Raw genomic sequence first — 15,242 nt, 5'->3', positions numbered from 1 at the left:
CTCAGGGTGGTGGATGTCGATCCGCAGACACACGCACCCCGCGCGACGCGACGACCTAATCGCCTAAACACTCTCAGGGTGGTGGATGTCGATCCGCAGACACACGCACCCCGCGCGACGCGACGACCTAATCGCCTAAACACTCTCAGGGTGGTGGATGTCGATCCGCAGACACACGCACCCCGCGCGACGCGACGACCTAATCGCCTAAACACTCTCAGGGTGGTGGATGTCGATCCGCAGACACACGCACCCCGCGCGACGCGACGACCTAATCGCCTAAACACTCTCAGGGTGGTGGATGTCGATCCGCAGACACACGCACCCCGCGCGACGCGACGACCTAATCGCCTAAACACTCTCAGGGTGGTGGATGTCGATCCGCAGACACACTCACCCCGCGCGACGCGACGACCTAATCGCCTAAACACTCTCAGGGTGGTGGATGTCGATCCGCAGACACACGCACCCCGCGCGACGCGACGACCTAATCGCCTAAACACTCTCAGGGTGGTGGATGTCGATCCGCAGACACACACACCCCGCGCGACGCGACGACCTAATCGCCTAAACACTCTCAGGGTGGTGGATGTCGATCCGCAGACACACTCACCCCGCGCGACGCGACGACCTAATCGCCTAAACACTCTCAGGGTGGTGGATGTCGATCCGCAGACACACGCACCCCGCGCGACGCGACGACCTAATCGCCTAAACACTCTCAGGGTGGTGGATGTCGATCCGCAGACACACTCACCCCGCGCGACGACCTAATCGCCTAAACACTCTCAGGGTGGTGGATGTCGATCCGCAGACACACTCACCCCGCGCGACGCGACGACCTAATCGCCTAAACACTCTCAGGGTGGTGGATGTCGATCCGCAGACACACGCACCCCGCGCGACGCGACGACCTAATCGCCTAAACACTCTCAGGGTGGTGGATGTCGATCCGCAGACACACGCACCCCGCGCGACGACCTAATCGCCTAAACACTCTCAGGGTGGTGGATGTCGATCCGCAGACACACGCACCCCGCGCGACGCGACGACCTAATCGCCTAAACACTCTCAGGGTGGTGGATGTCGATCCGCAGACACACTCACCCCGCGCGACGCGACGACCTAATCGCCTAAACACTCTCAGGGTGGTGGATGTCGATCCGCAGACACACGCACCCCGCGCGACGCGACGACCTAATCGCCTAAACACTCTCAGGGTGGTGGATGTCGATCCGCAGACACACGCACCCCGCGCGACGCGACGACCTAATCGCCTAAACACTCTCAGGGTGGTGGATGTCGATCCGCAGACACACTCACCCCGCGCGACGCGACGACCTAATCGCCTAAACACTCTCAGGGTGGTGGATGTCGATCCGCAGACACACGCACCCCGCGCGACGCGACGACCTAATCGCCTAAACACTCTCAGGGTGGTGGATGTCGATCCGCAGACACACGCACCCCGCGCGACGCGACGACCTAATCGCCTAAACACTCTCAGGGTGGTGGATGTCGATCCGCAGACACACGCACCCCGCGCGACGCGACGACCTAATCGCCTAAACACTCTCAGGGTGGTGGATGTCGATCCGCAGACACACGCACCCCGCGCGACGCGACGACCTAATCGCCTAAACACTCTCAGGGTGGTGGATGTCGATCCGCAGACACACGCACCCCGCGCGACGACCTAACCGCCTAAACACTCTCAGGGTGGTGGATGTCGATCCGCAGACACACTCACCCCGCGCGACGCGACGACCTAATCGCCTAAACACTCTCAGGGTGGTGGATGTCGATCCGCAGACACACGCACCCCGCGCGACGCGACGACCTAATCGCCTAAACACTCTCAGGGTGGTGGATGTCGATCCGCAGACACACGCACCCCGCGCGACGCGACGACCTAATCGCCTAAACCCTCTCAGGGTGGTGGATGTCGATCCGCAGACACACGCACCCCGCGCGACGACCTAACCGCCTAAACACTCTCAGGGTGGTGGATGTCGATCCGCAGACACACTCACCCCGCGCGACGCGACGACCTAATCGCCTAAACACTCTCAGGGTGGTGGATGTCGATCCGCAGACACACGCACCCCGCGCGACGCGACGACCTAATCGCCTAAACACTCTCAGGGTGGTGGATGTCGATCCGCAGACACACGCACCCCGCGCGACGCGACGACCTAATCGCCTAAACACTCTCAGGGTGGTGGATGTCGATCCGCAGACACACGCACCCCGCGCGACGCGACGACCTAATCGCCTAAACACTCTCAGGGTGGTGGATGTCGATCCGCAGACACACTCACCCCGCGCGACGCGACGACCTAATCGCCTAAACACTCTCAGGGTGGTGGATGTCGATCCGCAGACACACCACCCCGCGCGACGCGACGACCTAATCGCCTAAACACTCTCAGGGTGGTGGATGTCGATCCGCAGACACACGCACCCCGCGCGACGACCTAATCGCCTAAACACTCTCAGGGTGGTGGATGTCGATCCGCAGACACACTCACCCCGCGCGACGCGACGACCTAATCGCCTAAACACTCTCAGGGTGGTGGATGTCGATCCGCAGACACACGCACCCCGCGCGACGCGACGACCTAATCGCCTAAACACTCTCAGGGTGGTGGATGTCGATCCGCAGACACACGCACCCCGCGCGACGACCTAACCGCCTAAACACTCTCAGGGTGGTGGATGTCGATCCGCAGACACACTCACCCCGCGCGACGCGACGACCTAATCGCCTAAACACTCTCAGGGTGGTGGATGTCGATCCGCAGACACACTCACCCCGCGCGACGCGACGACCTAATCGCCTAAACACTCTCAGGGTGGTGGATGTCGATCCGCAGACACACGCACCCCGCGCGACGCGACGACCTAATCGCCTAAACACTCTCAGGGTGGTGGATGTCGATCCGCAGACACACGCACCCCGCGCGACGCGACGACCTAATCGCCTAAACACTCTCAGGGTGGTGGATGTCGATCCGCAGACACACTCACCCCGCGCGACGCGACGACCTAATCGCCTAAACACTCTCAGGGTGGTGGATGTCGATCCGCAGACACACGCACCCCGCGCGACGCGACGACCTAATCGCCTAAACACTCTCAGGGTGGTGGATGTCGATCCGCAGACACACTCACCCCGCGCGACGCGACGACCTAATCGCCTAAACACTCTCAGGGTGGTGGATGTCGATCCGCAGACACACGCACCCCGCGCGACGCGACGACCTAATCGCCTAACACTCTCAGGGTGGTGGATGTCGATCCGCAGACACACGCACCCCCGCGACGACGACTACTAATCGCCTAAACACTCTCAGGGTGGTGGATGTCGATCCGCAGACACACGCACCCCCGCGCGAACGACGACCTAATCGCCCTAAACACTCTCAGGGTGGGGGTGTCGATCCGCAGACACACGCACCGCGCGACCGCTACGCCCTATAATCCACCCCGAATCTCGCGGTGGGTGGGTGTCGATCCGCAGACACACGCACCGCGCGAATCTACGCCCTATAATCCACCCGTAATCTCGCAGGGTTGGGTGGGTGTCGATCCGCAGACACACGCACCGCGCGAATCTACGCCCTATAATCCACCCGTAATCTCCCAGGGTTGGGTGGGTGTCGATCCGCAGACACACGCACCGCGCGAATCTACGCCCTATAATCCACCCGTAATCTCGCAGGGTTGGGTGGGTGTCGATCCGCAGACACACGCACCGCGCGAATCTACGCCCTATAATCCACCCGTAATCTCGCAGGGTTGGGTGGGTGTCGATCCGCAGACACACGCACCGCGCGAATCTACGCCCTATAATCCACCCGTAATCTCGCAGGGTTGGGTGGGTGTCGATCCGCAGACACACGCACCGCGCTACGCGACGCCCTAATCGCCTAACTTACACCGGGTGTGTGGTGGGTGTCGATCCGCAGACACACGCACCGCGCTACGCGACTTCCTAATCGCCTAAATTCCACCGGGTGTGGTGGGTGTCGATCCGCAGATATACACACCACGCGACGCGATGTCTTAAACGCTTAGCTTCGTAAGCGTAATGGAAGGATATTTAATAAGAAGAATAAAGGCTCTTCTCTCAGAATATGTTCAATTTCGTGATTTGACTTTATTATACTTAAAAATTACGTAGTAGTCGTCGTTAGCTTATTACCGAAACCACTGCTTCCGGGAACCGTGAAAAAAACTCGAAATTAATTTCGGCCCTGCAACGGAAACCTTTATATTCAACGAGGCACCAAACTAGGCGCCGCAGATGGGTCTTATAGAAACCGACGAGAAATAACTCTACGATAAAGATCGTTACGACTCTCCATCGGAACAAACCATGCATTTGCTAGCGTCCACCTGACGCGAGGGACAGCGATAAGTTCCTATCATCGAGGCAGCGATCGCGTCTATAAACGTGAAAATAACACGATGTTTGCATTAACTTTTTACGATTTAATATATGATCATTGTCTTAACATCGAACCTTTTCACATTTTTATTCAATAAATTATATTACTTGTACTAATAGTGATAATTTCTAATACGAAATTTAGAATGAAAAATCTCCCGAATTTATTAACAATCTTTTAATAAATTATAAAAATTACTAAAGTTTTAAAAAGTAAACCGTTTACTAAACGCGTCATGATTTCCGTCTTATTATACACATCCGATTACATTTACGCAATTAATATTATACAATTAATATTATATTACAGTATATATTTTTGATATACATATATATACAATACATATATACAAGTACATAATATTTTACAATGTCTGTAAAAATTGGTATTACTTAATATAAAAAGTTAGAGTATTTAATATATAAAATACTAATTTTTAATATATTAAATAAATTTTAATATAAAAATTATTTAATATAAAAAAATTAGTAATATTTAATGTGTGGATGATATTTTCGCGGTTGTTCCCGAGTCGGGTATTAGGGAATTATTAGACAGTTTCAGCAATTACCACGATAGATTAAAATTCACTTATGAAATGGAAAGCAATGGTAAATTGAGTTTCCTTGATACCGAACTGATAGTCGAACTTTCCGTGGAGGTGTTGTGAAAATAAAATAACATATTCATATGTGCAGAAAGGACTTGTTGCTCTTGATATTGATTTACTAAGTGAACAAATATCCCAGCGTATTTTTTATTTTGAATCTTTCTCGATTAGAGTTAGATTTGAAATGACGAATTTAATTAGAAAGATCATGGATGAACTTTTGATTATCGCTCGTATTACCATATATACTCGAGCAATTACGAAAGTTGTACAACGATCGTTGCAACTCAATCGTAAATAATTGCTGACGCGCAAAAACGTTGAAAAGAAAAACCGTTGAAAAAGTCGCTTCTCAAAAAGTTTGTGTAAAAAGTTTATCTGTTATGGAACCGACGTTGCGAATCTAGCCGAGGCAATGATAAATTTTTACTTGTGTAAAATAAAAGATTGTAATTTCCACTAGATATTTTTAACTTCTTAGACGCAATGTTTAATTAACTACGATGAATACGCTGGTTTTACCACGTATCTGGGTCGAATCTAACGTTTTTCTGTATCATTCAGGAATATTTCTGAGAAACTTGTGAACAATGATACTTTTAATTAATTAGATAGGGCCAATTCATTTTAATATAACAAGACAAAGTTGTTGCATTGCGAACAAATTGCATAAAATGACAATGTAGCAGCATGATCTCATTATATTTTTATCATGTCTTTTATAGATGTATATATTTTCGAAATCCATTATTTTTTTTTCTTGTACAACTAATTGTAGATTTTAAATTTAAGATTACAAAATTAATATACACATATACCTATAGAAAATAATTTCGTCATTTATTTTAAAGAACTCGTTCCAACAGATACGCTTCGTGTTTCGCGAATGATCAATTCATCTAGGCCATCTAGGGCAATTACTGGACGACGACAAATAGATTCATTATGCCAGAAAATGCCGTCGGAGTGTGTACGAGAATATAGAGGAGGGATCTAGATGGAGAAGTATACGTACGCGTGACGGATTGTATATTGCGCTTTTCTCCTTTCATTTACGCGGAGTGCCGCCTTCGGCTGTATTCACCTGTGTTGTTTGTTCTCTTGTGTTCACTTGTGCGTGCGCGCGCGCGAACGTATTTGTTAATCTCTTCTGTACTAACATCTACCTCTCTACTCCTACCAATCCGCTCTCCCACCGCCCACCGCCTGATTCTATTGCGTACTACGACGAGACCCATCTCATGTCACTGTGCTTGCGGAAGATCGTGTATACCATCCGAAAACAATAATCGGGTCGGCTGGCAAACCGGGCGGGGGCCTGAATCGATTGATAACTTTATCGGATAACGATCGCACTGGCTGACGTCAGACATGGCACGCAAGGTCAATGTGCAGTTAACCCGTTGCAGTAGAAACGGGATTCGAAGTGGATGATGTAGGCTAACGAATTTATACTTTCCAAATGTCAGAGGTGCAGTCGAATGCAGTCGAAGGAACAGCAGTGTTAAGAGACGGGGAAAATGATCTCAAGCGTGCTGTTCGATGTACTTACTTGTTTATATAAATCATACAAATAATTGCATTAACCTGACGCTTTGCACGTTTATAAATTATAATTAAAAAATTATTTTGAAGATAAATTACTCTCTGAAATCTGTAAATGTTTAATAAATTGTCTTGGATTGTATAAGATGAAAGAAGAAAAATTGATAGGAAATAATTAATACAGTGTGACACAGTTAACGTTAAAGGATTAATTTTTTAATTAAATGCAATTTATCGCGCAATAGATTCCGCGGCACAAACTGACAGAAGATTTTGTAGTTGCCGAATTGGTGCCCTTTGAATAATAACCCGACATCCAAGGTAACCACTTCAAAGCATTCTCAAAGGTAGTTGGACATTTGGGTTGCACATTCCCCTATTCAAGATCGCAGTAACTACTCCGCATTACCTAGTTTCTAGTTCGCTCACCTGTACACTTAGGCAACCTCAAATCACCATTTTCCTTCAAAGCAAATGCATTGTCGAAAACTTATCAAATCCGTCTTTTGTACTTTATGTACTTCTTGGTTTTGTAAAGAATTTGATTAAATAAATTATTCTATATAACATTAATTACACGAATACTTATGATAACGGAATTTATTTTCGACAAGATAAGTCCTTGATAGATTCATTTTCAAACAATTTGCATTTTGGGAAGCCGGGGATGTTATAGTCTAGAATCTTTTCGTGGGGGAAAGGGACGTATATGTATGTGTGTGTGTGTGTGTGTTGCACGTGTGCACGCTGCAAGTGCGCACGTGCGCGTGGCGTTTACCTGGCGTGCACCGAAGCCGTTTACTTTGACGTCGTTGGCGAAGGGCGAGGGTTACCAACAAGGCAAAGGGTGCGCTGTCACGTCGGACGTAAATTAGTAACTCGAGTGTGCATCTTGGTGCAGAGCCCGAGAGAATGGGTCCGACGTTAACGCGTTAACTGTTAACTGGTTGCGGTAGTCGTCGGCCGTTGCCAGCAACAGCAGCAACAACAGTATAGTAGCAGCGGTAGAAGGGAGCTGGGAAGTCGACGAGAAGACAAAGAGAAGAACTGAGGACGAGACGCCGTGCGCAAATGTTCAGTTTTTCGCCTCTTCGTCAATTCTTTGCCGTCTCTTGTGTGCAGCTCGAGTACAATTCCCGTCATTTGTTTTTGCATCAGCTTCGAGGCACATAAAGACCACGACAGGTAGAAGAGTCGAGATAAGATATAAAGAGAGCTGGCGGGATAAATACGAGACATTGATGGCAACCAAGAGGCACGAGCTTGTATTTTTATTCCGCGCACTTATTCCGAGCTTTGGCACATCAGTTTCGAAAAAATTACAACCGCTGCCGACAAGTTGTCTCCTATTCTCGTTGTGCAAAATATGAAAATATATTCATGCGATTCTTGTCGGGATAAACCATGAATTATTAAACAGAAGCTTTGAGTTTTTGCTTAGCTAGTTTCTTTGTAACGTCGCTCTTAAATACGTAAATACGTAAATACCTCTGTTGTGAGTATCGATATTTCTAAAAGCATCGCTACGTTGGCAGTCTAATGAGAATACGTGTCGTACTGTGACAGTGTCACGGCTGTCAGTGACGTTGGCATTACGCGGCACAAATCAGTCTCAAGATTAATACGACAATGACGTACAGTTTGCAATACAGAAGTTTCACGAATGAGAAAATCGATGGCGAGAATGAGAAATAGAAAAAAAGATAGAGGACGAGAACGAAAGAGAGAAGGAATGAGAAAGAGAGGGAGGGAGGGAGAAAGGGAAAGAGAGAGAGAGAGAGAGAGAGAGAGAGCCGAATTTCACTCGGAAATAAATTTTTATCGAGCTCCGGGTAGAAAACTTTTCCAATAATAACAGAAATATAAATTACGGGGGTGAGGCGATAACGAAGGAGGAAATACATCGGGGCGCGTAACGAGAAACGAGAATACGATTGAATGAAACAAATAAACGAGTACGGCCACGTTTGCCCGGCGTGGAAGTGCCAAATTAATACAACGATTAGTATTGCGCCGACGATGCAACGCCGCGGCCCGTGGCAAAAGAGAAAAGAAGCATCCGTGCGGATGGTGCCGAATATACCAACCTGGAAAAGCGTGTCGGGATAAAGCCCCTGTGACGTAAAACGCGCGAGAGAGCCGGCACAGCAAGCAGACGTTTCGTACCGAGGATATTGCATTAGCTTGCTCCTAGCTCTGGACTCAGCCGCTAACTCTTGCATACCGAATGAACTTATTGTTAGAGCAAGCAAGGCGCAAGCCGTTCATTGCATACCAGCCACGCGATTTTGCCAAATGGTCCAATGAGATCGAGCTCCAATATCTTCCATTGGCATTGTTTTCGATGCAATTTTTTTACGGCGAGTAGTATTTTTTTCCACGTTTTTGAATAACAGCGCGTACCAAAATGTACTTAATGTTGGGCTGCATAAAAATGTAGCAATCGCTCAATCTATGGTCTGTCATCGATTATGCTAATTTATCCGATGCATTTTTGCATCGTATACGTTTTTATACGTTTAATCAAATATAACGTTGTCTCATTTGCAAACTATGTACATAAAATATAAAACAATATTTTTATTGAAAAAAGAATGACTCGGCGATATTGATCAAAGAAAGTAATCTGTATGCAATTTTCGTTATCATGGTCCATCTTTCCCTTTTCAAGTGAACTTTCGTTTATTTCTTGCACGCTCGATAACATCCAACGATAACGTATACTCAATCGAAAATATGCTTCCTGGAGAAAAATTATGTCCGGAGTGTGAGTTCGCGATTATTAATACAAAACGAACCTTCGTCAGTCATTCGTCACTGTCGAAGGAGCAACGGGGGGCAGCGATCAGGACTTCCTCCTCATGGCGCTTGCCCGTTTCGTGAGCACCGCACGATGTTATTTTTCGCAGGAAATTACCCACTTTCCTCTCCTCATTCACCAAGTATACCGTACAGTCGCGTGTACATACACGTCGCTGAAATAAATCAGCTGGCACGTCGATCGTATCGCAGCGCGAATCGCGATTCCATCGCGTCGATATTACTTCGTTTACCGCCAAAACCGCCTCTCTGAAACAAAAGCTAATTTTCGCCCTTTCTTCTTTGCCTTATCTTTTACCCTTTAAAGTTAATTTCGCCGGTTACTTCCCAGTCTCTATCCAACCCTGCTATCTTTACGACGCGATTCGTGCCGATTTACGCGTGCCTTAGGCGCGCTATCTACCTAAGGACGGACGCATAAAATACGGAAAGGTACAGATAAGAACACGCCGATCGATCCCATGGGTAAGGATCTTCGAAAAAAAATAGGGGAGTGTACAGCGGAATGTAAAAACAGAAAGGAAAGCACTCATTTTATCGCATGGCTGGATCCTTTCGAATCGCCCTTGAACAATGAGTTCGTTCTTACGAGAGCGAAATTTCGTCTATATTTTCCAGAAGTTTACGAGCCAATCTCGATCGGGGAATATAAACCACAGCTTTCTGTATTAAGTCTCGGGAAACCTTTATAACTAAACTTGATATTTCAGCATATCTTATGACTAATACAAGTCTTCCTGTGATTTACAGTATACATTAAACTATGAAAAAATATTACATTTAAATTGCATCAATATTTATATTGCTTATAATATTACTAAGAGAATTTAATAATAGATTAACTATTATACGATCGTTTATATTGTAAGATCTTGTTGTTATATACGATCAGTATTAGTTATTACAAATAAAGCTATTTTTAAAGGAAAAAAAATAAAATTAATTAAATAGATTTAATTAGATGACTATAAATCTTCATATTAAGTGATAGCAAAATACGAAAAATTTGAAAAACTAAAATACGTCTAAAATACGCTTTTTATCAGAAAGATTATAAAGCAACCGAATCATCGAGCGTTAAACCGTGACTTCAAACAGATGCAGTAAAATCCAATGGATATCATCCTCTGCTCGCCGAGGGGGATATTATACGGAGGTTTTCGCGAACTGAGAGAGAAAGAGATGAAGAGAGAGGGTCTTCTGTAGCCCTTTCGGATAAAGGACTTGCCGCAGCTTAACCTTTGACCGATGTACCCTTCAGTTACGCCGAAAACCGAAAGCCGAAAGCCGTCGAAAACCGAAAGGCGCGTTTTATTCGTTTCTTCTTCATCGTTTCTCGCCGGCAGCGGCGGTAACGAGAACGAGACTTATCCGGCTTCAAAATCTCCGGCGCGAAATTGCGAAAGGCGGACACAAAGAGGCTGCGTGCAACCGGCACCGGACGACAAGAAGATCGTATCTTCTCGTTTCTGTCATGTCAGCGGCCGAAACGCAAAGAACGAACGGACAACAGGACTGGTCGTGACACGAAATGCACTGTGAGTGCATCATGCACACGGCATTCTTGCTGTTAAGTCATCGATCTCTCCTCTCGCTGAGTACAGCGGATTGCGCGTTCCAGAGGATGTGCAAACTCATCCAACGGATACGAGAATCAACTGCAATCGCCGATTTCAACGACTTCTGTCATGTGTGCGATGGACTAGCAAGGACCGCTTTGATATTGAAAAGTGTCATTGAAACAACGACTCTCACAAAGATGAAATTACTATCTTTTTGTGTTCTGTAATGTATATTTTATGGACTATTCAAAATTATGAGCGAGACGTTCGATATAAAACTTTCACGGGCAGAATTAAAGTCCATTAGGCTACGCAAACCAAGTTTTAAGAGAGAATTCGCTTTCTTCAGAGGGAAAACTTTTAATTGTGAAAGCAATTCCTTTTTATTCTCTAAATTGCCATTGTTTTCACCTTCTTCTCTGTAAAAGTATTTCATATGTGGTACGACTTTTCTTACCATATTTTGTGTGACTGAATTTTTTGTTTCTTTTAAAGATTCGCGTTTGTCTCGCGGGACTTTTCCTTACAGTTTCACATTTAGAGGATGATACTAAAAATTTTCTTGATATCGAATATCCCGCTTTCCTTAACAGCTACAACAGAGAAGCATCTTTTTCATGTACGAACTTCGCTTTTCCAAATCCATACAAAGGACAAATTTAAACTTTTTCTATTCTCTCCAACGTATTTCTTCCACATCTAGTTTTTTGTTGCGATATTACGTAACTGTAACAGACTTCGATGTCGCTCACAATTATGCATATTTCACAATTTTATATTCCACAAATATTCTTACGTTGCATCATAAAAATTTTGAAAATTTTTAGATCAATTTCAGAATTCTTTTATAACGCGACAACAATGATAAATTACATTTATTATTTGATAACGAATAATTAAAATACAACTATTAATTTGAGAATTTGGTAGGGTGGATAACGACATGGAAATTCTATAATTGTGACCATTTCACTAAAAACATAATTCGCTGAGCTTTCAAGATCAATCTGGGACCGCACGAATGTAATCTGCAGGAAATTATCTTTGTATGCAAACAAACACATTTAGTATGTATGAGACAACGATGACTCACGTTATGAACATTTGCGTGGTGTGATAGAGTTCCGAGAATTTACAGCCATCTCGTAATTAAATACGACGGTCTCTGAATATCTAACTTTAAACGTTTTTACGATGTCTCCGAGACTTTTGCATCGCTCGGATGTTTATTTCAGTACTTACAAGAAACAAATAGAAACACGGCGCAGCGGTTGCAAATGAATCGTTAGAAAATAATCCATTTCCGTTTATAAAACTGCCAGGAACAGAATTTACCGGTGCGCCATGGATTCGCACTATCTTCTTATTCCGCTTATCATTCTCTTTATACCTCAGCGCATCGCATTTATACCTCCGAGGTTTCCAGTTTGGCATCCATCAAGCTCGCTATTTTTCTCGTTCTCCGGCACAACGGAACCTCCGCGAACACATGGGACAATACGTGTATATCTTCGATCGGGATAATCCGCTGAATAAAATAATCGATCCTCACCACGTCTCTCTCTCTGTGTATGTGTGTGTGTGTGTGAGTGACAAGGATATATCTCTTTTTTTTCCTTACTCATTTGGGAATTTATATTAATGTCGCTGGTACACATCGTATAACTCGTGACACTGGTGCCCAGCGATCCGTACAGAAGAACCGACGTCTTTTTCACAGAGACGCGCATACGTCCGTCTGTCACATATATCAACATAATTACAGAGCACTTGCTGTCAGATTATTAATGGAAAGGGGTTTTTAAGTTTAAAAGATTCATTCAGGGCAGAGGCTGGGAAAGACAGCGTGCAAAAATTATTTTCAGGAAATTACAGTCATCACATTATTTTGGACAAAGAAAGAACGAATCGCTAACTTGAAGATCAATTAACGAGCTGAATAATGAATAGAAATCGAATAGATATTAAGCTTCTGCTAGCAACATACATATATTCTTGAAACTTCACTGAAACTCGTTCAGTGAATATATTACGCATATATTACATTAAATTAGAAAGCAAAATAATTAAAATAATCTTTTTATGTAGATCGTCGTAGAATTATGACTCGGGACTCGGACGTTATTTGTAGCGTTTAACATTTCTGCCAACGATAAATTTTCTCTATATCGGTCGAGAACCGATATACGAAAGTAATGGCTATATAATTTTTGGGCACTCCGTACGACAGCAAATTGGTGCAAAGTACCATTGATAATAAAGTACACTGAATAGCCTGGCGCAATTTCAAGCGTTTGGAGAAGAATCCCAGGATATCCAACACCCGGGCGGAGATATCTTTCGACGTGGAGCGCTTTAACGGCGCCGTCCTTCGTCGGACATATCGCCGACCGTCGGGACCGTCCCCGAGAATTCTGGTCCTGACGTTAATCTCACTGGTGATTTTTCTGTTTCAAGGAGCCGAGCACAGTGTCGACGACTGCCCGCAGGATAGCATGCCGAACGAGAATGGCGGCGGTTGCAAATGTGCGGATTGTCCACCCCACAAGTGTCGACCGGGTCAGCAGGCGGTGCTGGTAAGGGGGTCATTTTCCGGGACCCCCGGTAACTGCTGTCCGCGCTACAACTGCGTTCCCTCAGGTAATAGAATCCATAAAAGGGGCCGTGTTCGCAGCGGAAAATAATGTTTACCGAGTGTAACGAATGGCCGTGTGCGCGGGGAAGATCGGACTGTGTTGGCGGAACCGAGAAAATGATACGACGGTGGTGGTGGTGGTGGTGTAAATATCATGCTTTTCCTTTGATTAAACCGTACCGTTTGAAAAACATCAGGTTGATGATAATGTTGACTTTAAACAACCGACACGGAATACTTTATATAAGATAGCACTTACAATTTTTACTGAAAATAAATAAAATCTTGGAAATAAAAGTCTCATTGCCGTTGGCACACAACGTTGACTTGATCGCTTATAAAGTTATAAAAATACAATTCTCTCACGCGAACGTAAAATACCGATAATTAAGAAATACCAAGTATAATTACCATATAATAATTAACGTGACAAGCATAGAAATAGAATGCGTCTTTCTTATTTAACGAGTCGGTAACACAAGTCGATGGCGTCCAATCACACCGGTTTTGCAGATCACCATCACCGGACCGAGTCGTTCTGTCCCGAGGACAGCGTCCTGACGGACGATGGCATCTGCAAATGCGTCCCGACGTGTCCGCCGCCCAAGTGCCGATCTGGTCAACGGCCGGTCGAGGTCCGGGCGGCCAAGCCGGAGACACCCGGTAGCTGTTGCCCCCTTCACGACTGCAGACCCTCAGGTAATTACGTAAGGTCGTAATCGAGGTTGGTTCCTGTCAGGCGATAGGAACGGCGCGCGGCGTGCGGAATACGCCGTATATCGGATCGATATCTCGGGGATATCTGCTTTTCTCTCTCCCGGCCCTTTCTCTTTCTCGCTCGCTGCTCTCGCGCTCCGAATGCTCCGATACGTCCTCTCTTCCCTCCCCTCCGTCTCTTTCTCCATCTCTATCTCTTTCTTTCCCTCGGATGCTCGAATTGCAATCTGGCGAGGCAAGCTCGTTCGTTGAGTTTGTAGCCTCAATGTACTTCAGATATCGGCACGAAGGACTTCCTCAATCGTAATCAACGCATTTCCTGTGGACGCACGGCATTCCGTTACCGAAAGAGAGAGGAAGGGCTGAGGGAAATAGAGCGTGTATACGTTATATATGTGACGGAGTTACATATATATACATATATATAATGAGGTTCTGAAAGAGCGAAGAGATTTTTACGACAAAATGAAGAAGATTCCACCCCCCTCTCTCTCTCTCTCTCTTTCGTCGTTTAGAATCCACCAAGACGTTTTCAGAACTTTTCACTTCGGTTACTCGGAAGTGTATCTTTTAATTCGCCGATCCTATTACTTTCAATTATCGGTGTCACATATAAAAAAAGACTTATCACATAAATTTCTACGTAGTTTTTATAAAATTACGTGGAAATTAGATAACCTTCTAAATACCAACGCTACCATTATTTTCTGAAATTCGTTCTAGAATCTACCGACATTATAAATGCTAGTCGCGCAGATTGTAAGCAGAGATAATGCTCAAATGCGATATTTCAGCGAGCGGCGGTTTTTAAGTTACGACGTTTAAAGTTACACCGTCGCCGTTCTTGCTGGAACTTTCGATCTACCTGTTGAATTTTAATGAAGTCATTCTTATCTCGC

At 45.6% G+C, this 15,242-nt stretch overlaps 1 protein-coding gene across 4 annotated transcripts in view; it reads left to right on the top strand.

The window, feature by feature from the left end:
- The window catches only part of Cmpy (crimpy), a 256,147-nt gene that overhangs the window by 231,847 nt on the left and 9,058 nt on the right, over positions 1-15,242 (top strand). For all 4 annotated transcript variants that reach the window (XM_071797837.1, XM_071797836.1, XM_071797835.1 and 1 more), the window contains exons 7-8: positions 13,449-13,631; positions 14,140-14,325. In XM_071797837.1, coding sequence (XP_071653938.1) covers positions 13,449-13,631; positions 14,140-14,325 — 369 coding nt within the window. The remainder of the gene's footprint in view (positions 1-13,448; positions 13,632-14,139; positions 14,326-15,242) is intronic.

This window comes from Temnothorax longispinosus, chromosome 2 (assembly GCF_030848805.1).
Source record: "Temnothorax longispinosus isolate EJ_2023e chromosome 2, Tlon_JGU_v1, whole genome shotgun sequence".
Lineage (NCBI taxonomy): Eukaryota > Metazoa > Arthropoda > Insecta > Hymenoptera > Formicidae > Temnothorax > Temnothorax longispinosus.
The sequence above is the reverse complement of the archived record's forward strand: the minus strand, read 5'-3'. Positions and strand labels throughout refer to the sequence as shown.